At 40.5% G+C, this 26,099-nt stretch overlaps 2 protein-coding genes across 2 annotated transcripts; one reads left to right on the forward strand and one right to left on the reverse strand.

Annotated features, from left to right (window-relative positions):
• Window positions 1-571: 571 nt before the first annotated feature.
• Window positions 572-9,192, forward strand: lamp1a (lysosomal associated membrane protein 1a). Its single transcript, XM_030719143.1, has 9 exons — window positions 572-924; window positions 5,934-6,040; window positions 6,147-6,366; window positions 6,609-6,770; window positions 6,851-7,059; window positions 7,162-7,287; window positions 7,373-7,439; window positions 7,522-7,689; window positions 8,250-9,192. The coding sequence occupies exons 1-9, from the start codon at window positions 873-875 to the stop codon at window positions 8,387-8,389; spliced, it is 1,251 nt and encodes a 416-aa protein (XP_030575003.1). The 5' UTR covers window positions 572-872; the 3' UTR covers window positions 8,390-9,192.
• A 140-nt stretch (window positions 9,193-9,332) lies between these two features.
• Window positions 9,333-23,264, reverse strand: grtp1a (growth hormone regulated TBC protein 1a). Its single transcript, XM_030719149.1, has 9 exons — window positions 23,066-23,264; window positions 22,644-22,933; window positions 20,604-20,755; window positions 20,352-20,510; window positions 19,452-19,576; window positions 18,715-18,811; window positions 12,177-12,349; window positions 10,898-11,083; window positions 9,333-10,767 (listed from the first exon to the last, which is right to left on the reverse strand). The coding sequence occupies exons 2-9, from the start codon at window positions 22,712-22,714 to the stop codon at window positions 10,675-10,677; spliced, it is 1,056 nt and encodes a 351-aa protein (XP_030575009.1). The 5' UTR covers window positions 22,715-22,933; window positions 23,066-23,264; the 3' UTR covers window positions 9,333-10,674.
• Window positions 23,265-26,099: the final 2,835 nt, after the last annotated feature.

Consider the following 26,099-nt stretch of genomic DNA (forward strand, 5'->3'; position numbering starts at 1 on the left):
CAAAAAAAAGTTGGGTGGCTGAACTGTGCAGAGAAAATGTAGCAGTGCCCTTTGAGTTCCTTCAAGGGTTTTGCACGCCCTCGTGAATTGATGGTGTCAGCTGACTGCCCACAACACATACACTTTGCAGCCTGCACAGCAGTGTGGAGGCGCCTCTCACGTGCTACAAGCCCATATAATAAACTATACAGAGTGCACTCTGCTGTAGGTCACACATGCTATAAATACAAATCTAACATGCCATACGTGGTTTGGAAAATGTCGCAGTTCCTTTAATACGTCTGGGATAGAAATTTTAATTAATGAGCCCTGCCTGCGACACTCCTGTGAGAAGTCACTGCGCACTACTTTTCTCATTAGGTGTTTATCAACACCCTGCCGGTATATCCTACTCTACAGGAAATGCTGGGTAAAAACACATTTTATCATGCATCTCTGCAAAACGAAACTGTGGTTACTTGCACAGCAGTGCATATGCGCAGCATTTAATGTATTCGTTTATTGTGGCGCGGAGCTGAGTTCACACAGAGGAAGCGGGAGGGGCGGTCTCACGTGACTCGGGCGACGCAAAAGGGTACCAGTTCACATGACGGGATGAGGCTCAATCAGACGGTACGTCTGTGATCGGCCGGTCTTTTAGCATTAGCCGGACGCAATTTAAGGCGACTAAAGAGCTCGACTGTCTACCTCCAGACAGCAGACAGACGTAAACAGGAGCAGCGGCGTCTCCTCAGTTTAGGAGCTGCTGTGGAGACAAGTGTGGCCGTGTAGACCCACCTGCGCCTGCGGCGGCGGCTCAACAGCACCGCTCCCTCGGGGCATTTTCTGCTTTCGGCAAGGGTGGAAAAACTGCCTGTTATTCCGCTTAAAAGATGAGAGTCTCTCACGCTGCGGCCGGACTTTCCGTCTGGTTTGTGGTTTTAGGTGAGTTTATTTTTTTTCCTCTGCTGCTACTGTTGGACCAAACACAGTAAAGAAACCTCCTGCTGTTTTAGTTGTGAAGTAGAATAAACGTTAGACCGGCAGTACCGATTGGTACTGTACTGGTGTGTTACCGGGCAGGCCCCCTGACAGCTGATTAATCGAGCTGTCCATTCTCCCTTCCTTTTTTTTTTTTTTTTTTTTTTTTTAAATCTAGGGGTCTGATTTAGTTTAAAAAAAAATCATACCCCTAGATGTTGTTTTAGTGATTTTTAAAATAAATAAAAAATAATTAGATTTTGGGGGGAGGGGTCAGTTGGCATTTGGCCTAAATCAGCTGGTTAGTTCTGGACATTTCCTGCGTGTGAAATATAAAGTACAGCTCTAAAGCTAAGGGTCATTGTTGTCCATCATAATTTAAATTGGCCAGAAATGTTACACTCAATTACTTAATGAAATGATAATCTGAAGAGGATAATTTACATAGGCGTACACAGGCCTATATTCAAAATGGCTATTTTGTCATGGCGTTATTCCTGTATGCGAGTTTATGTTAAAAAGGCTGCACATTAGATATGATAATGATGATCATAATGATGATGCACATCTGAAAGTGGGGATTTCTGAGTTTCTGGAACATCAGCCTTTGCCAGTTTGATTATTCTCAGGATGGTTTAAAAAAAAAAACTAACTTTGAGAGCGCCAAAAACTTGAACAAACCTTATACAAAATTATGTAGACTAGACCCTCAACTGGTGGGCTGAGGCTGGTGTTTTACTGGTACCATTTGCCAATTTATTAAACTAGAGACTTTGATATACTTGTTCTCTTGCTCAGTTGTGCACTGCCTCCTACTTCTGTTTTTGCCCAGGTTAGAGGTGTAGTGTGAAGGGTTTTTCCTGGCTTAAAACACTGTCTTTTCGGGTGTGACTACATGCATACGCACTATTTTTGTACCTATGTGGCAAAAAAAAAAAAATAATTTACCAAATGTTTATACATTTTCTTACTACTGCTAATAATTAGTAAATTAAAACACACATTTGGGGATTCTAAAGTTTTATGAGCAGGAAAAACCCTGCATGAAATCACTGCTCTGTAACGTTTATGTTTTCTGCACACAATGACATTGAGTTTCAGCAACTCTCTGAAGTGTTTCATAACAAAAAGGGCAGACATTGCTGAGTGATTGTGTTAATCAGTGTAATTTACAACTTTCAGATTTGCTTGTTCATTTTAAATAAGCAAAAAGATGCAGTTTTCTTAAAAAAGCAAAAGGTTCCCAAGCTTTTTATTTATGTAAAATGGGGCCAGTAGGGGCTCGACATCATCATGAAGCACCTCCTCAGGGTGTAGAAACTTACTAAATATATTTAAAGGGTTTTCATGGTAAAGGTCACCAATAATAACTAACTTGTGTCCTGAGGAACCACAGCCTTTCAGAGTTTCACATTGAGTTTCTGAGAATCCAAACCACAGTGACCTGAAAGACTTGGCCATGTCCATTTTTTTTTTCTTTTAGTGTTGGAGAGCAGTAGATGGGCCTCATTGTTGTGTCATTTGAGAGCTTCACATGACTGCCATGCTTGCTTTGTGTTGCGCGCACACAGGCACCTGGCTGCTGACACAGGAAAACAGGCCAACACAGTTATAGCTCGAGTTCTTGCCGTACTTGCTCTGTAATATGAAACTAGATTACTGAAGTTGTTTTTAAAATAAACCTCACTGTGGGGTTCAGTTTTGAATCTGCAACTGTAAGAGTTTCCTACAAAAGTGCTGTTTTGATATTGTTTCCACACCAGCTGTCTAACGCTGCAGTCTGCAGCTTGAGCTGTACACACACAGCGTCTGCAGCTCATGACCAGATTGCAGTGTTGCGTAAACGGTCTGCAGCGTGTTTACAGGGTCAACAGAGAGGTGACGGGGGGGGGGGGGGGGTGTTAAGTTTCAGTGAGGAAAAAGTGTGTGTGTGTGTGTGTGATTGACAGAGCCCTCCAACAGTTGTTGGTGCACAGTGCACTTTATATTCACATCAATAAATGGAGGAAGGAAAAGCAGTCAGTAGGCTGACTAATAAGTGATGAAATTACCAGTGGCATGATGGGTGAATGTCTACGCCCACAGGCCAAACACTGACTAAATCTGTCCCCTAGCAAATATTGGGAGCATTTTTCTATTAAATTCCTGAATTTTACACAACTTTTTCAGTGTGGCAAGATTTTTTTTTTTTTTTTTTCGCTCCCATCCCAGCATTGAGTTTTCTGTTGACAAGTACTTTCCATTTTATTGTTCCCACACATTTTATCTCTGAGAACACCAAACAGAGCTTGATAAAGTGTGACTGACTGTTCCTCTTTGAATGCACATAACACAGCCTCACTGAGCGAAAGTACGTCAGCTTCTCTGTAGACGTTAAAGGAAGTGTGAAACTCCAGTATTGCATGACTTTTTTTTTTTTTTTTGTTTTTTTTGTTTAAGGATATGATTTAGTTTGAGTGTTCACTGTAGCTAACAATGTGTTTGAGATTTACAGCCAGCATCTGACACAGTGAAACATGTAGCAGTGGGTTAGAAGTTTCCAGAGGATGATGGTATTAATAGCCCACGTGTGGACTGCCAGTGTGAAAGTTGCCAGGTTGGCAGAGTTTTCTGTATAAGCTGCAATCTGCTTCTGCTGTTGCACAAAACTGGGGTGGCTCAGCAAGCTCAGATGGGGTTTGTCAAAGTATCAAAAATCAGGGGTCTCAACTCGGCAGCCACCTTTATATGCCTTCAGGCGTTTACTTTAACATTAATTTTAATAGCTACGTTAAGAACTGCAGGCATAAAATTTTGCTTGGAAGGGTTGCTAACTAAGTGACTGGGATATGCATGGCAGCCAAAATAAGTTGTTTGAACTCTTAATACTAAGGAAGGGTTGAGTTGAAGTGAACTGGACTCCTTTTCAGGTTCTTGATGTTTCACTTCTAATCTGAAAGACTTCAGCTCTTAAACTGATGGTGAGTTCCAGGTCTTGAAGAACCTAAAAGAATTCCAGCTCAAGCAGTGAAGACCATGACCTGGATGACTGAGAACCTAAAACAGTGGTGCTTGTTTCATTACCATTATCCTTTTAGTAGAGGATCCATTGGACCATCCTTTAGGAAAGGAGATAATTCAGTCCAACAACTTGTAGCAAGGTGCCATCCAACGGTCACTGGAAACAATCATGTAAATGTTCTCTTCCATTTCACATCCTGATAGGTTTTGAATTTTCAGCAGGCTGTTAAACCCACAGGTTAACTCTGAATATTATACTGCTGTAATAAAAATCAGCTTTTATGAGGTGTTGCTCCATGAGAAACGATGTAGATTTATACATTTAAAAAAAAATAAAGTGAGTTTTATTAAAATGATTGCTGTACAGTAGATTTAAGGGTTTTGTGATTTTTAGTTTGCAGTAGTTATTTCAGTTTCTGTATTGCCAGCCTTTATGATTTAATTTAAATAAACCTCAGTCACAAAAAGCCTTGCATCATCTCTCCTGCACGAAGAGAAAACCGGAGCGGACAGAAAAAGAAACGAATCTCAATATTACATTTCATATCATTTATAGATGTCTTATTCTTCCTCCTTTAAAATGACAACCTTGGTTATTGGTTCTTTGTTCTGATGCTCTTCATATGAAACCAAAGAACATGGAACAAAAAATCAAAGATGCACTTTTTGTAGTCCATCTTTGGGACATTGTAGTTTCACCTAAGCTTTTCTTTTCCTAACTCTTCACACCTTTCCTTGATCTCATAGTTTTTTTAATCAACTTAAAGTGATTAGGAAAAGGAGGCAGGACCCGACCGCTGCACAAGAATGAGGACAGTCAAATCAGTTTTTTCTTAAACTGCTTAAAGCTTGTTGTCTTTGCCCCAGAACCTAATTTTAAGACTATTTCCTCTGCGTTGTGTCTTGTGCTTTTGGCTTTGTGGTCTTGGTCTTTCACTTTTAGCAGTCTGTAGACCTCTAGTGGTGGCTTCTGTTAACTGTTTTAAATGTAGGACATGTAATAGAGGCTGTTCTGTAAGATAATCACTGTTATCGTTATCCTTTTATTTAACCAGGTCAAGTTAAAGGCTGCCATCAAGAATATACACTCGATTTAACTGTGAGTGTTAAATACATTAGTGTCATATCCAACTGAACTATGATGGGGAGTCAGACTCTTAATTGGATTATAATCTGATCTGAGGAGAATACCGGTAATTACATCTGACTGAGTTTAAGGTGGTAATGACATCACACAATTCAGCACTCAGCTGTACTTAATGTATCATTTACAGTACTGTGCAAAAGTCTTGAGCCACCACTAATTTCTTTATTTTGCTAGGAAAATGGGTGGAGACAACACAATGATAGAACTGGAGACTTCGAGGTCACCCAGCTGTTGAAATTCTTTGTTTTCCACATTTTGTTTTGTATAATGATGCAACCAAGATTGATAAGTACTGACCCCTTCTTTTTCAGCTTACAGTTTCATATAGTAAAAGCTTAATGTTATACCCACTGGCCTGGCATGTAGTCCGGACCCAGATTAATCTGTAAAACTGTTTGAAATGGCTTTATTAAATGTAATAATTGGACTCCTTATTACGTTGTGTTGTCTTATTCCTGTTCGATGAACGAACACGCCGAAACCTGGGAGGAATAAGCTGGTAGCCGGTTTCTTCAGTAGACACCGACTTTACGGCTCCTGACCTACTCTGTACATACTGACAACCATTGGCCTCATTGCTCCATAAGAACTGTTCCCACTAATTTTTGTTAGGCCTACCACTCCTTTTGTCCTCCATTGTTCCAGTTTCCTTGGTTAATAGCTCCTTGCTGGTGCAAAAAATATTTTATGCCTGTCAAACTGTTATCTTTGGCATTTTTTTACATTTCTTTAGTTGAATCTATGAAACAAATTATGAGCTTTTCACCAAAAAGTGCCCAGATACAATTTTTCTTAAATATTTTTCCTCATTGTCTCTTGTATCCAGGTTGCATTCATGCTGTTACGCTTGAGGTGAAGGATAAGAACTCCACCTGCATTAAAGCTGATCTGTCTGCATCATTCTCCATTGCATACAACACTAGCAGTGCAGTGGTACGTACACTGATGGTCTTCTAACTTCCCTTTCTGAAGGCACCAACACTTTCATTTCAGTGTCTCCAGTTATTCATTTGTGTTGCATCTCTTGTCTCGTCCTCAGAGAACAGTGCAGATTTCTTTGCCCAACTCTACCACAGTGGATACAACAAGCAGCACGTGTGGCAAGGATGGTGGCGCCCCCTGGCTGGTGGCAGTGTTTGGATTTGGCCACACTCTTGGGCTGAGCTTTTCAACCAATAGGAGTCTGTATGATGTTGCTAACCTGACTCTGCAGTACAACCTGAGTGACACTTCGGTGTTCCCCAGTGCCAACATGTCCGGTGAGAACGTGCACTGTCCTGATTCCTGTGGTCAGATCTTAATGTTGAATTTGCTCTTAAAAAACAAAAAGTGTGCTATAAAACAAATCTGTTATGAATGTTGTATAAAGAGGGGGTGCTACAGGTATGACAATACTTTATGTTGCAGATGAATTTCATTTATGAATTCCTGTTGCTGTTCCTGTGCTGCCAGGTCCTATAGTGCTTATTTCTAACTACTCTGACCTCTGACACTGTTGTAGGTGTGGTCACGTTAGTGTCTGCTTCTCCTGGGATTCAGGCAGCAATCAACACCACCTACCGATGTGTGAGCCCTACTGTTGTTGCAGTCGGCACTGCAAATGTCACTTTCACCAACATGAGGCTACAGGCGTACATGCCAGGAAATGACCTGAGTCGAGCAGGTAGATGGATGTTAGTGTTTTTTTTTGTTCCTGAGCTGTTTCCTTAATGTTTATCACATTTTCCTTCTCTCTGGGCACAGAAAGTGTATGTATGGCAGATCAAACCAGTACAACAAGTTCACCTACTACTGTCAGTACTACAACAGTAGCTCCAGCTCCAACTCCAACCCCTTCAGGAACACCTGAGCAGGGCAACTACTCTGTAAAGGACACCAACGGCACCACGTGTCTCCTGGCTCAAATGGGGCTGCAGCTCAACGTCTCCTATGCTTCTCGGTCTCAGAATAAGGTAAACCTCTTGAGCAGGAACTCCTCCTAAACAGCAAATGTTGAACCAGTTGTCAGTGTAAATAAAACAAACTTCTAACAATAACTTTCTTTTTGTTTGCAGACTGTTCAGGAACTATTAAACCTCAATCCTAATCTGACAGATTCATCGGGATCATGTGGAGTCAGCAGTGCTACACTGGTTTTGACAGGGGGGCAAAATACTACGCTCAGCTTCACTTTCACTCTGGTAAACTTGACCAAAATGTTCATTGTTGCTGTGGCTATGGTCAGTTTTATTTCCAAAACTACTCAGCTCTTCCTCTTGTCCACAGAACTCCACAACCAGCAAGTATCGCCTGAGTGGGATAACACTGTTCGCTAAGTGGGCCGATATGAGTGGTAGGTCACCCCTTATAAGCAACCCCCCCCCCCTCTTAACCTTCTTGTAGTTGACTAAAATGTGAACTTTATCTCTACTCAGTTCCCTTCTCAGTGAGTAACACCAGTCTCAACTTCCTGCGGAGTACGCTGGGCTACTCCTACATGTGCAACGCAGAGCAGACTCTGTTTGTGTCAGCGGCCTTTTCTCTCAACACATTCAAACTCAAAGTCCAGCCTTTTGGTGTCAAGACTGACCAGTTTGCTACAGGTATGACTAAATTAAACATGTTCTTCATCTCTCCCCCCCCCCCCTCCATCAGGTTTTTACCTGTGCAGAGTGGGCGGACACTTAATGGCCAGCTGAAACATTTTGAGACCGTTTCTACCAACTGGAGTGTTTTTTTAAGTCTGACAGTTTGGAAGTCTACAACACACTTAAGTGATCAGTAGTGACTGGTTATTATGCCTGTGAACATGCCTGTGTAGCATTTCCCTTGTTGCCGCTTTTTACTATGGGCCACTGAGCAGCAGTCCAGTACTCAAAATTAAAACTGCAATGCATAAAATATTTTACCTACAATGAAACTATAATAGAAGTGTTTTAACTTTTTTTTTTTTGAATTGAACAAAGGAAAAGGTTACTTATAAAAATATAACCTTTTTTTGGGAGAGATGCACTAGTAAATAAAAAGAAATGTCTCAGTTGAACACTCACTCTGTACTGAAGCAATAATGGGCTTTTAATTTGATCAGCCTGACAGCAAAAATTTGACCTCTTGTTTTTGCTGCTTCACCTTCTGATCTCTTTTCCCTCTTGCGTATATCTAGCGGAGCAGTGTCAGATGGACCAAAACCAGATGTTGATCCCCATCATTGTTGGAGCAGCTCTTGCCGGTCTGGTGCTGATCACCCTCATTGCATACCTAATAGGCAAGAGGAGGAGCCACGCTGGGTACCAGGCCATCTGAGCGGACCCTTCATTAGACTTTAACTCGACAGGCTGATTGGTGCAGGGATGAACCAAAGGGTGTTACTGAGTGAAGGATAATTCTGTGGGCGTGAGCCTGAGTGAATGCAAGCAGATATTTCTTTGTAAGGAGTGCATGTGTGGGCATATCTTTGGGATGTCTTTTCACTTTCTCTATGGATGATTTAAAAACTGCTAACTTTACATGGTGTGCATCTTGATGAAACCTGAGATGACTCCAAGTTGGGGAAAGTTTATTTGAAATTGCTGCATCATGTCAACCATCAATGGTCTGCTCTTGTTTCATGTTCTAGGAACTGGATTGTATTTGCTTTAAGTGCTGTTTGTTTTTAAATGTGTAATTATGCAGAATCTTCCAATTGAAGAGGCAGAGGGGATCAAGTGAACTACCAAAACATACTCACGGGTATATGTATACTTCCCGAGCATAGGATTATCCTGGCAACTCTTAAGAGAAGGCTCTGGTTTCCAATCATATTCCTCCACAGGGGAGACTGAAGGCCTGCCCCATCAGTGGACTGCAGTTAAAATGTAGTTGGTAGGGTCTGGTAGTTGTGGCAATGGTGTGGATTGTGCCCTCATGAGGCCATACACAGAATCAAAGTCTACTAAATCAAAATACATTTAACAGACTTGTGAACAGGTGCATGGTCGACTTCTCCATTCTTGCTTTTCACAGCTCCTTCCCAAAAGCGTTAATATGAATTCTGTCATCTTCTATTTTTAATAAAACACTGAGTTTGATCTTGTTTTGTATTGGTTAATAAAATCTGATAAATCCCACCTTTTGTTTTTGCTTTTGCACTGCTTGCTCAGAGCTGATCGCCCAGCTGTTTTTTGTGCAGTATAACTGGTATCAGTCCAATGACATTAGAAAGGGGGACAAACTCCAAACAAATCCAGTCACCAAACCAGCTTTCTGGCCTGTTCCAGAAAGCTGGTTTGATTCCAAAGAGCAGCAGCTTAAACACAGCACAGTATTTGATGTGTGAACCTGTTTGAACCCCCTCCACCTACTGAGCACAAAGTGGCAATCTGATTTCATGTTTAATTTCTTTATCCATGGATTTTCAATGTATGTAAAAGCTCATACATGCTGTCCTTTGGAATGCATTTAATTGCAGAAGTTCAATCTTTGAAAACAAAATCAGAATCTTTTAACAAGCACCTTTCCAATCAATCTAATCAGACTCGTGTGGGTTCCCCTTAAGCTAAAATCTCTACACTGACCATGTGTTACAGCTGCACTGTAAACTGTAATCTGTGTTGTGATTGGTTATCCTGATTAAACATTCCTATCATAGTTGGCACCATGTTAGACAACGTAAATACTTGAGGATGACTGTGGTGCACTTGAAACCAGTATTGAAAATTCAATTTAGCTTAACATGAGTTTAAGGCTGCATTAAGTCCGTTTTCTGACAATTAAAACCTGAATGAGATTTTCAAATGTAGACATCTAAGAAATGGTAAGTTAGAACCTACACACCTTTAGAAATGCATATTATTAAAACCATTAGTGGGTCTGACTGTAAAATCAATCATCCATAGTTAAGTGGTATTTCTATTTGATCCAGGTGTTTTCAGCTCCTCCATTTACCCTCCATTTAACTTACCTCTGACCTTTACCTTAAGGTCACTGAGATTCAAACTCCTCCCAGACTTTAAGTAGATGCGTCTATGGTGTGAACTTGAACATCCTAGGTGGCATTGTTCTTAAGTTATCGTGTTAACAGCCCATCAGCCTTTTTAGGCTTTAACTGCAGAAAGGCTGCAAAACCTCAGCACTGCTAATAACTTCAGACTGACTTGTTTAAAGAAATTAAGCAATGAAATTCACACTGGATTGAAGCAGCATGTTGTGCCAGCACTGAATATGTCAACTTTCTATTTAATCAAAAGAACAGTGTTTAATATTCTTCCAGCTGTGCCTACAGTCTGCAACCTATAATTTAATAAACCTTTTCTTCTTTGTGACTGACTTTCTAGGCTAACGTGCACAATTCCACATTTAAACACAAGCAAATGTTTACCAAAGATAAACTACAGGATCATTTCAAATGGAATCACCAGCTCATATAGAACAGAGCCAAGAATACCCTCTTATAATCACACATTTACCACTTTGGGCTTCATGTTTGTTTCCAGATATGTTTAAGACTCACAGTATACAGTATATACAGCAGTCACCGTGACTGAGGTAATAAAAAAAAAAAAAAAAATGAATGAGTACAGAGTCTAAGGAATAGAGAGGGGACAGAAAGGTCAGGATTCTTCAGCAATGATTCGAGAGCGACAGGTCGCTCGGAGCTTAGTCAAGGTTGCCCTGGAGAGACTTCCTGGTTCAGTGAAGATTTTCTGGGAAAGACAGGAAACACAGGAATTAAAGGATTAATGAAAGAAAAGTACAAAGAATGTCTCACTGATCTTCCACCTACTAAAATGACTCTTAGTAGCGAGCAGTGCTTTTTTTGTTTTGTTTTTTTACCTGCATGAATGTGTGGCACTCCTCTACGAATGGTCCGTGTGTGATCTGCTTGAAGCTTTGGCAGACGTCTGGCAGTGACTGTGACTGCTGAATCAGAGCCTGATTGTGCTGGATCAGCGACAGAGCCACGCGGAACAAGATTTTCGAGCCCTCGTAGAACAGGCAATCCCAGATTCGCAGAACAGTCTGCAGAAAAGCAGCGACAAGGCAGTGAATCCCAACAATAAAGGACATAGTGGCGTTCAACGTGAAGGTCAAACTGCATCTAAAAGAGGCTATACTGAATGGTGCTGGGGAGTATTAATGTAGTTTAAAGCAGTTGAGTAGTTTGCAGAGTTATACAAATCAATCAGTGCCTCCAACCTGAGCAGAAACAGATTTTTTTTTTTTTTTTAAACTTTAGTATATTTAATGAAAGCGAGTACCTTCATACTAAAATTGCCCCAGTTACAGGCCCTCCAATTACACTGACACAGATTGAAATTTTGAGCTTTTGAATTCATCTTGCAGTGTTTTCCACTGTTTGTGAGCTCTTGTAACGTTTTGAGTTCAGAAGATAAACACACAACATTTTCAGGGCTGAAAAATACTTTAAGGTTTGTTAAAAGCTGCATCTGACCACATCCACTCAAAGTGTCACAATCTAAAGACAAACCTTACTATGACCTATCATTATGCTGTGTAAAACTGTGCATGTGACAAATAAATCTTATCTTATTAGTACACAGTAACTGGCAAGTAGATTTTTGTAATTATTTTGCAGTTCTTTAAGCACTGCTACTAAAAATGCATAAATTTGACTATTTTCTGTATTTCTAGTGCACCAATAGTTTGTCTTTTTAGTAAATGTCGAGATACGGGAAATACCAGGGAGAAAAAAAAAGATCACATTCAAGAACTTCAAAATACGTTTGGACACCTTGTTATTTTCCAATGCTATTTGCAAGTGTTGCACACTCCTAGAGCAGTTGTGTATTTGGTGAACAAACATAGCAGCTCACACCCTTCTGAAGGCCAACAGAGGGAGATAACAATAACAAGGACTGCTGTACGAAGTGGGTTAGCGGTTTCTATTCCTTGTGTTTAGGCAACGCAAAGAACAAAAAGTTCTTTTCATTTTTTATCTGAATCCACAAAAAAACTGTCCTGGGATGAGGCATGTGTATTTAGTGAATAACTTGACTATTTTTGAGATGCAAAATAAACTTTTGTGGCAGTACCATTGGGTTATAATGTGGAATCCCCTAATGGCTAAAACACTGATAATAGACAGACTCACCTCTACAGGCAAGATGTCTATGTAGAGACAGATGAACCACCGGGAAACCACAAGAGTCCACATGACATTATGATCCACCATGATCTGCCACACTTGGGGGACTTTTATCTTCACCAGCTCCCCTAACACTTCCTGGTCTGTCTTCAGGCCTAACATGGCTGGACTGTAGTAGTCTGTAACCACAACACACACACATTATTACACACTGATATGAACAAATATATATGCAATACAACAGCTGGATGAACAGCTTCAATGTAAAATGGTTCAAATTAAACCAGATTTTCTGATTTTTATTAACATCCCTTGTTTGACTGCAAGATTAGAGAAACAAGAGTGTAGCTCTTAAGCCACAGACAGACCATGTGACAGGATTACTCTTATCCCACAGCACTGGAACAACCAAAGGACCTACACACATACACATACACACCTGTCACAAGACCAGAGGCCTGCACTACAAAGCAGGATTTGTCTTATCTGGGTAACTTCAGGGTTAATGCTGGGTTTTCTCTACTACGAAGCTGATTTACTTCTTAACAAGGTATATTGCCATGCTAACTTATACTGTGAACTTAATTATTATTTTAAGTGAAAGGAATACTCGGCTCAACAGAGATCTGACTCTTTGTCAGCCTGGCTACAGCACTGAAAACAAACCTGGGGTTGTTCTTATTTTCTTCAATCAGGGATGAATAGTAAGATGTCCTAGCTTTACGGACAGCTTTGTTTTTATAGAGCAGCAAACTCTTTTTCCAGGTTAAACGAGCATCTTCTAAATTAGTGAGATGCCATTCCCTGTCCAGTTTATGGGTTATCTGCTTTAAGCTGCGCATTTGTGAATTATACCACAGAGTCAGGCACTTCTGATTTGAGGCTTTCCTTTTCAGAGGAGCCACAGTATTCAGTCATATGCAGTGAGGATGTAAAACTATTGACTAGATAATCTACCTCACTGGGAACAGAGTTTAGGTAGCTGCTCTGCACTGTGTCGGCACATGGCATTGAAGGGCACAGTAATGAAGGAAATATATCCTTTTATATATCAGATTTTTCTGTGTGAAACAAACAGCGGTGGATGGAGGAGCTACAAAGCTCTCTTTTCTTCTTGTTGACACTTGATGATGAGGTACCGAACAGGGTTTCCTATCGTAGTGCTAATGGCGGCACCTGCTAGCAAGCTGTGGTGATGGTGAATTTTTAGAGATATTTAGAATTTATTGACTGCACCTAATTCTAATCAATAGACTTAGTAATGCAGATCATACTCAAATATATATCACTGATATAAAGAATGAAATGTTTTCTATAGGTACTATATACAAATTTATAGTTTCTATTTTTCATGTTGTGTTTCTGTTTGGGGTTTAATTAATTCCTTTCTGTTTGAATCTGTTACTTAATGTTTGTATATGGTTGCCTTCATTTCTTTGAGTAGATATGCTGCATCTGTGTGTCAGTTCTGTTGAAAGCTGAAACATGAAAGGGTGGTGACAGATTAAGTTATGATTCTGTGTTGATTTAATGCAGCAACCTACAGGTGAGGCCTGCAATCATCATCTACCAACAAACCCTGCAGTGACTGCTAGAGAAACCAAACTGTTGACTTAAGATTGGAACAAATTATTGTTGTAACTATTTTTCTTTTCATTGATATTATGCTCAGTTTTTTCAGGGAACATAAACAAAAATGTCTTCTCAGAGAGCAGCGATGGTAGCGTCTAAAGAGGGATTGAAACTAGCAACCTTTGGATTATTAGCCAGCAGCTTCCTGGTCTTGTTGCCTTGGCAACATGACATTATCAGTTTGCTTATGATTCCATGTAACATCAAAATATTCTGTCAGATCAGAGGATTGAGCAGAGCTTATGAATAGATCGCAGAATCTGTATCTGCATTTAGCATTCAGCAAGTCAGTCAGCAGCAACAACAATGAAGCTAAACTGAAGTGAGTACACAAATCTTTCTTTAAGGAGACAAGTGGAAGAACCTTCAAGAAAGTCAGTAACAGAGAAATGGGACCTGTTACCCTGGACAAGGATCATTCTGAAAAGAAAGACCTGATGACGGAAGGCCAAAAGAAGGTCCAGAAACCAGCTGAGTCCTGCAACGTGTTGTAACGTCTGGGTTGAGTTCGGTGGTGAAGAGGAGGCGGCGGGCGTACTTATCAGACAGCCAAAAACGCACAACCACACTGGTACTGGGAATTCCACAGTGTTATCCTTTAATAGACGTATTCTTCACCAACCTTATAAAGCCCGGTTGAACGGCTGCTACATTACCACACATGAAAACGAGCAGTGTTCATACAACCTGCGACGATACAAAGAATAAGGAAAGAAAATTAGAGATCCGCCTCAAGCCAAATGTCCGTCTGCAAACGTTTCTCCCGTGCTCTCTACCGAGGAGCGGTGTGCGCACACTGGTGACATCATTAACGAAAAGCTTAGACTGACGTAAAGAGACACCACAATTACGACTGTTACATATCCCCCCCCCGGTTAACAAAAGGCTGTCCTCAGCCGAACACAGCAAAGGCACAGTCCATACTTAACGAGCCTCCATATATGGATAAGCCAGGATAAGATGTTGAAACCAAACAGGGAATCTACAGTGCAATATTGGAAAACTGGCATACATGACAGTGTCCAACAAGGTGAATGTCAACTTGGACAGAATTTGCATAATAAAAATACACTTAGGATGTTCAGGACCATTACAAAATGAAGTTCCCTTTTTTTTTTTTTTTTTTACAAAATTTTTTCAAATTCTGGAACAGTCAGCATAATATGCAAAAACCTATAAACATGACCTGTATAATAACTCGCATAACAGTCATGTAACACCAGTGAACAACAAGAAACACATAACATGCAAATAAGGTCACTTCAGGTCAAACCTGTCAGTATGAAAAGGGTTGGTCCACCTATTGAGTCAGTGGTGACTCTAGGAACACGTCTAGTTATAAGAAATCCCAACAGTGCACCCATTGTCAGCAGGAGGTGGACTGTTTACATCTGTCCCCAAAAAAATGTTTAACTGTAAAATAGATATAAAGCTTAACTTCATATGGGCAGAAAAATTTCAAGTCAAATACTCTTAAAACAGCTTTCAAATAAGACACATCAAACCAGTGAAAACCAAAAATCAGCAGTTAGAAATACTTTTTAACTATCTTTGTTATTCCTCCAAACAACACAACATTTTCACACTGCTGAATCCAGTGAATAGTTCTCCTTTTTCTTCTTCTTCTTCCTCCTCATGGCGTCGGTTCGGTGTTTTCTCAGACGAATTTAAAGTCTTGCAGCCCTGATTCGGCACGGAGCTCAGTCCTGTGACAAAGTTCCGACTTGGGGAGACTGTTCAGATGAAGCAGTTCGTAGCGTGTGCTCAGTCAATGAGGTGAAGGGCTTCAGCAGAGAACCAGATTATATCCCAAAAACAGCGCTGCAGCGGCTCCGCTCGTTGCCATGGAAACTCGTCACGACTCTTTGATCCACCTGACGTCTGTGTCTGGGCCGGCCTGGCCTGTTCCCACGAAGTATGGCGGACAATCACAGCACTTCGACGTTCCGTTTTGATGTATCAAGCATCCGCTGCTTGAAGTTACTGCATTCAGAGGTCCAAGATAAGATGTTCGGGCGCCAATTTGTAACGTCTGGGTTGTGTTCGGTGGTGAAGAGGAGGCGGCGGGCGTACTTATCAGGCAGACAAAAACGCACAACCACACTGGTACCGGGAATTCCACAGTGTTACCCTTTAATAGACGTATTCTTCACCAACCTTATAAAGCCCAGTTGAACGGCTGCTACATTACCACACATGAAAACGAGCAGTGTTCATAAAACCCGCGATGATACAAAGAATAAGGAAAGAAAATTAGAGGTCCGCCTCAAGCCAAATGTCCGTCTGCAAACGTTTCTCCCGCGCTCTCTACCAAGGAGCGGTGGGCGCACACTGGTGACATCATTAACGAAAAGCTTAGACTGACGTAAAGAGACACCACAATTACGACTGTTACAGTGTCACAGGACACAGGTGATGCAGACACTGGAAGTGGGCGAGATGAATTCCTTCAGAGTTCTAGTTTCAGACTTCCCTCCACTCAAGCGAGAGAAGTTGGAAAACAAGAGTCCTGGACCCCTGGACCAAAGATACCCATAAAATCAAAAGACAAATCAGTCCATCACTTTGATTTTGGGATACCTATGATGTATATCTAGCTGGCTGTGAGTAACAGCTTCCAGCCTGCAGTGACCCCTGAAAAGCCTGCCAGACGGCCAGTTGTGACGCCCAAGCTGAAAACGCCTTCCAAAGTGAATCAACTCAAGGCTGCTGCAGGTCCCAGACCCCAGTCTGTCTGGGCTACAGAACCACAGTCGTCTACATCCTCTGTTGCTGGGACCTCTGACTTAGGGAGAGGAAAAATCTTGGGCAAAAATGAAGGAGAGAGCAGCTAGAAGCAGAAAAGGCTGTCTTATTCCAAGAAAAAGAGAAGTTGTTAGCAGTGCTTGAAACTGCAAACGTCCAAGTAGAAAAGGCAAAGGCACTGCTTTATAAAGTGGTTTGTGAAAAAGAAAAGATCAACACAGCTGGTTCACGGAAAATTGAACAACTGGAAGCAGCTGTCAACGATAAAAAACAACAGAAAATTCAAACTGAGAAGCTCTTAGCAGAACAGCTTGCTGAACCTAAGAGACTTAAGAAAGAGCTGAGCCAGGTACAAAAGAAATTTGAGGAAGAGAAACTTCAGAGTGAAGGGGACATGTCACGTTATCAATGATGAAAGCAGCAGCAATGAAGGCCCAGGAAGACCTGGAAAACAAACGATCACAGTGGCTCCATGAAAGGTCCTCCATCCAGACAGCTCTAAAAATCACTTGAGTCCATTGATGAGACTACGGAAGAAAAAGACAAATTTATAGCTGACAAAATGAGTCCATCATTTAGAGCAGACTCAAGAGGAGGCTCAGAAAAAAACAAAGAAGAGATCTCTGAGGAAGAGATTTATCCAGCTGTTTAAAAGATCCTGAAGGACCACTGTTGTAATCTCGGACCTCAATCCCATAAATTTCTCTACCATCAAAGAACAACAAACTAACAACTAGCCTCAAACGGTCGCGGCAGATGACCGCCCCTCCCTGAGCCTGGTTCTGATGGAGGTTTCTTCCTGTAAAAAGGAAGTTTTTCCTTTCCACCATTGCCAAGCGCTTGCTCATAGGGGGTTGTTTTGACTTTTGGGTTTTCTGCGTAATTATCGTAAGGTCTCACAATATAAATACTTGAGGCACCTTGAGGATACTCGCTTCAAGGTGCTTTATTTTGTACGGTAAAGACCCTACAACAATTACACAGAAAACCCGGTAACGCAGTGTCATAAAGATACTTGCAAATGAAATCCCTGTAAATGTATATAAATATGAATCCTGTTGGCAGGCAGGATGTGAAGCAGAAGAAAACACCTGTTGCCACTAAGTGAACTGTGTATGCAGGCAGGTGTGTGTGTGCTTGGTTTAATTTTCTTTCTTATTAACCTGCTCCAGAGGAGGTTAGAAATCACTGACTATTGACCAACCAGGAAAATACTGTCACCATCTCCAGAAGATCCCTGAGACTTCTGTGTAGAGCTTTTCAGTAGCATCCAAAGTCTTTGTGTTTCCCTGATGAGTATCAGTAATAAATATAGATTCTCATATGCAACTTTGTTGCTTGATTTTTTATGGTGTTGGCAAACAATTTCACAACAATTTTATTGTTTACTCATTAATATATGATCCTAAAACAGGACACCTACCCTGTACTAGCTGGCCTCATATCAAATTTGTACAAAAAGTAAACCTATGTTTGTATTGTTTTCATATTAAATCTTTATTCTAAAACCCTAAACACCACCGAGGCTGCAGCCGACAGAACAACAAGAGACCTGCTGGCCTACAGAGTGCTGTCAAATGTTTTACTTATACAATCTGTGACATGTTGGAACAGAAAGTAATTTGGCTCTAGGTTTGTAATAAATAAATAATTGCAAACCTGTCTGGAACATTCTGCAGACTTTTGCCTCATGAAGCGTGATACTATGTTTCAGAAGAATTGGCCAACAATATAAAGGGAGGAGTAGCGACTGAAGTATTTCTTGAAAATGTAAGCATTTTGTATAGAAAATTTATATTTAAAAAAAAGGCCAACACGTTTGTACAGAAGCTCTGTCGGCAGCAGCTCTGTCTGCAGCCAGCTGTGTTACTTTTAGTCTGAATTATATGTTTAACTGCTTCATATTTTTCCCCACAGTATAGTTTTATCTTAGTAAAATCAGCTCTCTGCTGCCGATACACTCATCGTCAGATGATGCCAACACCACCCCTGTCATGTGAACATACAGTGGAAACCTTGAGTTAACTTAGCAAACTAATAAGCAGCTTTGTGTGACTGCTTTTCTCGATTTCCAGTGTTAGGGTAGTGAATCCAGACAACAGAAAGATACCCTGGGCTTGCTGAGCTTGCTTCATATTACGGGGCTCAGGACAACAGTAACACTCGCCTGGTAAAATTCTGCCGAGCAGTGCCTCCATCAGCCAGAAGGATTTCTCTTCATCTTTTGTGATGATGAGCAGGTACCCAGCGATGAAGTTCATTCCCTTAAGACAAAGATACACAGTCAGGTTTCAAATGAGTCCTGCAATCCTGCCTGAGCATGGAGTATTAGACAGAAGGGCTCTTTAGTAAAGCATACAATAGACAGAGCAGTAAGTCTACATTGACTAAAAAGGAATTCAGGGAAAAAAAACAAAAAACAAAAAAAAACTGTATAATTAATGACAAATAGGTTCTATTTATTCTTCACAGGAGATGTAACCATCAACACACCCTTGTTTGAATTGCAAACCAAGTTGCATATGTTTTGATGAATGAAATTTGACTTTCAAGTGCTAATAATGACCATAGCGCCAGCACAGACACAAATAGCCTTTCTCTAGACACACAAGCAAATTATTGGTAAGCACTGATGAAGTAAGGGAAAAAACTCCTGTTTTCATTCCCAGCTGTTCACGCAGGTATACAAAGACTTCAGTAAAGTACATCTATTTAGATGTAATATGTATATCCTCCCTCTATAATGGAAGGCTCCAAAATAGTTTACTGAACATTTCAACCCACAGCACAATTCTAAAAGAATAATAGAAAATCAAAAATATTAACCAAATAGTGACATTTTAATATTCTTGTAATATTATTCAAAATCCACTTGGGGCTGGATGTGGAGGAGCTGTGTATTACCTGGCAGTAGCCCACAGCTGGATTGTGGTGTCCATACGCCAGCAGCACATTGTAGAGAGCTTGCTGCAGACATGGCTTTGTCGTCTTGCGGAAGTGGATGTTTTCTGGGAATGTTCTGTTCAAGTCTGAAAACGAGAGAAAACAAGGACACTGATCATACTGTGTACTGAGCATTTGTAGACAAACTGTACATGAGTGAGGAACAGATAAGGAGCAGGAAACTGAGAGCTTGCTTTTCCAGCGAGATTATATTAGTCTAAACATTAACTCAGATATTTGAACTTTGTCTTTGCCTTTTACTCTCAAAAGGCCTCGGAGACTGAGGAAAAAGATTCTCTGCTCTGATGAACTCAAAGCAGCATGTACTCCAGGTACTGCTCATCACCTGGCTAGTAACATCCCTAAGGTGAAACATGGTGGTGGTATCAATATGATAAATGAACAGGTACTCATATAGTGCTTTTCTAGTCAGTTGAAAAAGACATGCAGCCAAACGCTCAGAACGCCTTGAAGAAAGCCTGCTCTGGAGTCTGGACTTCGTTTGGGACACGTTGTGAGTTTGAGAGGATCTCAACAAAGATAGAATTGGCTACAAATAATCAAATCCAGGTGTGGAAAACCTACTAGGTGTTTAAATGAAAAATAATTTTATTAATTTATTTACTGTCCTTTTCTCCTTGTTTTTTTTTTAATACCTTTGTTTACTTGTTTCACAAATAAATAAATAAAAATGATGACAAATGATGACCATTTTGATTTGATTCGAGCTAAGAGGAAATAAAGTGGTTAATCTAATATATTCATTTTGGCCAATCTGGATTTAAATGGTAATTACTCTAAGTTGCAGCTTATTGCTGAAGGCATGAGGCCTTGTGACTGAGAAGCTGTTAACAGGCTGACCCGTCCTGATCGTCTCCACGAGTTTGGGGTCGTGCTCGGCTCCTAACAGGGACTGGTAATACCCTGGGTTCTTCTCCAGCTGGTCTTGAGCCCCACTGGCTGCCATCCATATCAGACCCCGGTGCTCATTAGGAATCCCCTTACGTACGTAACGCTTTACTGAAAGAGAGGGGAGCATTTGTGTTTGGTTCGGTTTTATGGCTTGCATGAACTCTGAAGATATACTGTAGTGTGTTTAGTTTTCACACTCACATTTAATACTCTTCTGCACCTTGCTTTTGCCCTTCAGTAGTTTGGACCACTTGATGGATCGTCGTGTGAGCACAACTAGATACTCAGACATGAGCTCCTCATATGACTCATAATCAAAGTCCTCTGAGCGCTCGAAGCCATACGGATCCACACTGAGAAAAGAGGACAAAGTAACAAACTACTTTAAAGAAACAAACTATTGTGAATTACTTTCACAGGGTGAGTAAAAAAACTCAAACTGAACACATTTTTTAAACAATAGTGTGTTTATGTACCTGTGTGCAGTGATTTACTGAGCCTGAGCTTAGACAAGGCTTTGTTTTTATTAATGTTGTGTTTTACAAATACCATTAGCCCCATCTACAATCAGGGCCTACAGTACATGAAGAGGTTGTGGTTGTAAGTGGCTCAACCAAATGAGTTAGGTAACACAATAATCTGGCTGCAGATTAACTCAAGAGCAAAGTCATCGCTTGAAGAAGAAACTCCCTCACTCAACAGCAACACAAAAGTCTGTTACATCTCTTTAAACACAACTGGATTTGCAGAATGAAACCACTTTACCTTGAAAAATACACACACACACACAAACACACACGTGGAAATTAGCTTTATGCAACAATTAAGTTTCTCATCAGAGAGAGAGAGAGAGAGAGAGAGAGAGAGAGAGAGAGAGAGAGAGAGAGAATATTCTTGTTGCCAAAACAAAAGCAAGGGTACACACTGGATTCTTCAGTGCATCAATGTGTCACCTGATTTCATGTGCTGCTTTGTGTTTCAAGTACAAGAGCTCCAATTCACATACACATACAGACTGTGTTTAGTATTGACTTCCAACATCTAAAATGTAGCTAAATACAAGTACGTTTCCAATCAGTACCAACACCTGTACACCCAGATGAAGCTGATTCAGTGTAAAAAACACAGTTCTGACAAAAATCCCTCTAACAGGGAGGATCCAATGTTCAGTTTTTGTAGAAACGTATTGGTTCATGATCAGTTTGATGGCTGCATATTTACTCTACATAAATGCTTTTTCTAATTTTTGTCAAATGAGCGGTGGATGCTCATACTAAACATGGATCGAGCGAGCCTGTGAAAGCTCAGAAACTCAGTTCCAGACAGTTTTTTTTCTACTTGGGTCTTTATGATGTCACTGAGACTGGATATATGATATATGGTCAGGTCAGGCACCCTAATCTGGCTGTGAGCAAAGAAACTGCACCCATCTGCTGCTTGACCCTTCTGTTCGTAAGGAGCAACCAATCACACAGCAGCTGCACCAAGGCCCAATACGAGATAACTATTGTTTTGAACTGTAAATTATACAAAACTACTAGTGGAATCCAAATATAAACATATGGAGCTTGAAATGAGTGTAACAGAATGCATTTGAGTAATAATGATTAAAAAAGGGAACATCAATTACAGCCTTCAAATGACCACAATAGTTACCGTAAATCAAAGCCTCTGTAAAAAAGTGTTAAAAAAACATTAACATTATAATCTTCATAAAGGCGGGATATACCATAGATCTGCAGTAGTTAATAAGGGCAATAAGGGGCAGGTGTGAAATTAACACATTTTTGCCTTTAGTGGATTAAATTTTAAGTATCTGTAATTGAATTCAAAGTTATTTTGCAAGTATATTACTCTGTAATACTACAGTAGTCTCAGTCATTTAAAAATATATTTCTACAAATTTTACGCTGCGTGCAGATTAACTTTGGTGGAACAAAAAGCTAAATACAGATTCAGTTAACACGATTTGTCGAAGTACAGAAGCGCCTGAAAATACTGACTAAAGACCTAACCAAGCTAGTATTACGGTGACGGTCAGAAGCAGCTAACAAGCTCAAATTTACAATAAAGTGATAAAATCTGGTGCGTAAATCAAGAAGCAGATAAGATACTCGACAACCCTTGAGCCCAGAACAATAACAACATTTTGTCTTTTGTTTGTTTTTCTTTTTTCTTCTCCTTTCTTTCTTTTTTTTTTTTTTTTTAAGTTTTCGGAGGTGTACTGTTTTTCAACGTTACCTGCCCACCCTGTCTTTAGCTCCTCCGTAGGCGGCGGAGCGGCTCCCGTTGGTCGGCTTTCGCTTCTCCATTACCTCCTCTTGTCCTGCTCCGGTGATATCCCGTGTACGTGTCCGCCGTATTGCTTTCACTCCAAAGGAAACAGAACTTACATAGAATAAGAAAATCAAAGTTGGGGTAAGTTAGCTTGAAGTCTGACTTTTTTTTCCATGCCTGCTAGCGGTGGGAAATGGGTCGGGACGCTGCTGCTGCTGCTGCCCTTCCCCGGGATTAGCATTGCTACGCCAGACCTAAAAAAAAAAAAAAAAAGTAAGGCGTGAAACATTCTAGGTTTCCCCGCAAACTAAGAAGTTGTTTTTATCTCGTTTCTCCGGGTATTTTATCGATTCTTTGTCGTGAGTTTTATCGCCATCCACGCGCACCTGTTGCTGTTGGCCCCAGGCTCCACAAAGTGCAGCTGTAACAAACACAACGCCCGGTTTTCCCTCTCTATCCCTTAACTATCCCGCCAGGCTCTCGGTAACTTCCCCTCTTGTTGTCATGGAGGATCGTGGACATGTGAGGTTTACTCCGGGACGCGCGCCTCAATCAGTCCTTAATGCTGCTTTCGGGGGATTCCGGAACATCCCACTTCAAAGCCCTCAGGGGGCGACCTATGGTGCATTCACGAGACTCTGGGGACTAAGTTCTGAGCTGTAGAGAAGGACAAAAAAGAAGAGATGCAAATATAGCGTTAAGGGCTAAAGTAATTCAGGTCTGGTTTTGCTCATTAGGTATTACAAACGTGTAATTAATAACTGCTTTAACAATTCTTCTGAAGAGTTAAAGCTAATAAAAAAGCAGATGATATTTTTCCACTGTACACATTATATTTATACTTTTGTTAGTATTTTTTTTAACTTACTTATAAACAATAAAACAACCACATTTTGCACGCTTGTAAAGCAACTGCCGTGTCTTAATGAAAAGCACCAATGTGTCCCATCGCAAGTAAAAGCAGCATCAAGCTCTCCAAGCAAGGACACGTAACACAGGTGAATGTAGCCACGTGATACTACCTGAACCTTGTTTTACTAAAATATGCTTGGAATTAAATTACCATATGCTGACGACGGGTTAAGACATTAAATATACATAAAAATTGTATACTTCAGGATCTTATGAAATTAACTTAAAATATAGGTGTATCAAATTAATCGCTTTACCTGAGCTCCTGCTGTCCTTCTCTCAGCACAGCTCGACCTTAAAAACGTTTTATAAAGTGATGATTAGTTAATATATATATATATATATATCTTGAAAAGTGTCAAAACAGCATAAACTTCAAGCAAGTTTGATTACATGTACCTGTGATGTTATCAAAACACTCTTTATACCTATGGCTGGTTGGAAGGACTTTCAAAATAGCACTACGGTTGTTGTGCCGGTTTCTGTCATAGGAGCAGGTTCTGAGTCATGATTATTTTTGTATTTGTGGATAGCAAATACAACGACAGTAGTATTAGTCAGACTAGTTTGATCCAGGCTGATAATGACATTCCTAACCAAAACAGCAGTCTGGAGTGTCAGTATGTGTTTGTGTTGTAAGACTGAGTCTTAATACAGACATGTAATGGAAGTATAGAAAAAAACAAAACATCAGATTTGTAGTTTTAACAGTTCTCAACATGCTCCTTATCACCAGTCAGGATCAGCGATGAGTCATGGTGGGTTTCTATCTTTTGTTAAATATCCTGAAGAATGCTGTGAAAAAGTATTTTCATATTTGTCACACTTTCATGATATTTGTTTGATGATCTGAAACATGTATCATGAATTAACTGTGATTAACCACATTTTTGGGAAAGCTGGTCCTATGTGAAAAAGTAATTGCCCCATAAACCTGATAACTGGTTGTGCCACCCTTGGCAGCATGAACTATAATCAAGCTTTTCTGATAACTAAGTTTGTACATCACTGTGGAGGAATTTTGGCCCACTCATCTTTCACTTTCAGCCATGTTGGAGGGTTTTCCAGCATGAACGGCCTATTTAAGGTCATGCCAAAGCATCTCCAAAACCTTCATTTTGTGTGTGTGTTTGTTTGTTTTTTGAGCCATCCAGAGGTGGACTTGCTGGTTTCAGATCACTGTCTGACTGCACAACCCAAGTGTGTTTGAGCTTCAGGGCATGAACTGATGGCAGGACATTGTTCTTCAGGATTTTCTGGTAGAGAGCAGAATTCACTGTCCAGGTCCTGAAGCAGCAAAGCAGACCCAGACCATTGCACGGCCACCATCATGTTTGACCATTGATCTGATGCTCTTTTTATGAAATGCTGTGTTAGATTTATGCCAGGTGTAACAGGACTCAAACCTTCCACAATTTTTAACTTTTGTCTCATGAGTCCCCAGAATAGGTTGCTTTGTAATCCTTTCCAGACTGATAGATGTCAGTGACTTTGTTTCTCAGCTGTTTCTTTAGATCGTGGCATGACATGTTGTTTTTTGAGATATTTAGCATACTTCACTTTAACAGGCAGGTTCTATTTAAGTGCATTTCTCCATTCAGCAGGTCTGGCAGTAAACATGCCTGGGTGTGGGTACTGAAATTCAACTCAGCTTTCCAAAAAATGTGGTTAATTGCAGTTAATTCATGATTTAAAATGTGTTTGATGTTTTGAAACATTTAAGTGTGACAAATATGGGGGCAGATACTTTTTCACAGCATTGTATATACTGTATACTGTCAGTGCTTCAAAACCGTATCACCCCTCAGTAATTACATCGCTCCAAAGTTGAGATGCTTTGGTTAGTTTTTCTTTGATGAACAATAAAAAGCAAATAATTTAGAAAGCCCTAAATGAAAATGCAGGCCACTCTGTGTTTAGCAGTAACCACAGAGTGTGTATTTGCAGAAGCGCTGTTCTTGTAAACAGCGTCGTCAAATGTGGCGACAAGAAGAGTGAATTAACAAGGTAAAACCACTACATTTTCCGAATAGACACCGATGATTCTGAAACTCTCACATGAGTGTGGTTGTTGACAGTAAAATTAAAAACCATGTAAGTGTATGTGAAAAGGCCTTTAATATCCTGACAGCTTAAAAATAATAAAGAATAATTCAAATCATGGAGGGATTCAGCAGATTGTGGAACCATCTTTAGCAGCAATACTGGAAGGAATCATTTTCTGTATGCCTTCATCAGTTTCTCACATCATTGTGGAGGAATTTTGGCCCAGTATTCTGTTGTAGATTTGCTGCTCTGCTTGGAATTGTCCTGTTAAAAGACCCAGTTTGGGCCAAGCTTTAGCTGTAAGACAGATGACCTCATCTTTGACTCTAGAATACTTTGGTATACAGAAGAGAAGTTTGTGGTTAACTAAATGACTGCAAGGTGCTATGGTCCTGTGGCTGCAAGACCACATCATCACCCCTCCATCACCGTGCTTCATAGCTGCGATGAGGTGTTTGTGCT

The sequence above is a fragment of the Archocentrus centrarchus genome, chromosome 3 (genome assembly GCF_007364275.1).
Source record: "Archocentrus centrarchus isolate MPI-CPG fArcCen1 chromosome 3, fArcCen1, whole genome shotgun sequence".
NCBI lineage: Eukaryota > Metazoa > Chordata > Actinopteri > Cichliformes > Cichlidae > Archocentrus > Archocentrus centrarchus.

Bases quoted from the DNA above. Each gene is read 5' to 3' on its own strand.
- grtp1a (XM_030719149.1), bottom strand. From the start codon at position 22,714: ATGGAGAAGCGAAAGCCGACCAACGGGAGCCGCTCCGCCGCCTACGGA. The intron at 20,511-20,603 runs GTGAGTGTGAAA...CCTCTCTTTCAG, and splicing joins GGTGCAGAAGAGTATTAAAT to TAAAGCGTTACGTACGTAAG. The intron at 12,350-18,714 runs GCGAGTGTTACT...TTGTGGTTACAG, and splicing joins GCTCGGCAGAATTTTACCAG to ACTACTACAGTCCAGCCATG.
- lamp1a (XM_030719143.1), top strand. From the start codon at position 873: ATGAGAGTCTCTCACGCTGCGGCCGGACTTTCCGTCTGGTTTGTGGTT. The intron at 6,367-6,608 runs GTGAGAACGTGC...ACACTGTTGTAG, and splicing joins CCCCAGTGCCAACATGTCCG to GTGTGGTCACGTTAGTGTCT. The intron at 7,690-8,249 runs GTATGACTAAAT...GCGTATATCTAG, and splicing joins GACTGACCAGTTTGCTACAG to CGGAGCAGTGTCAGATGGAC.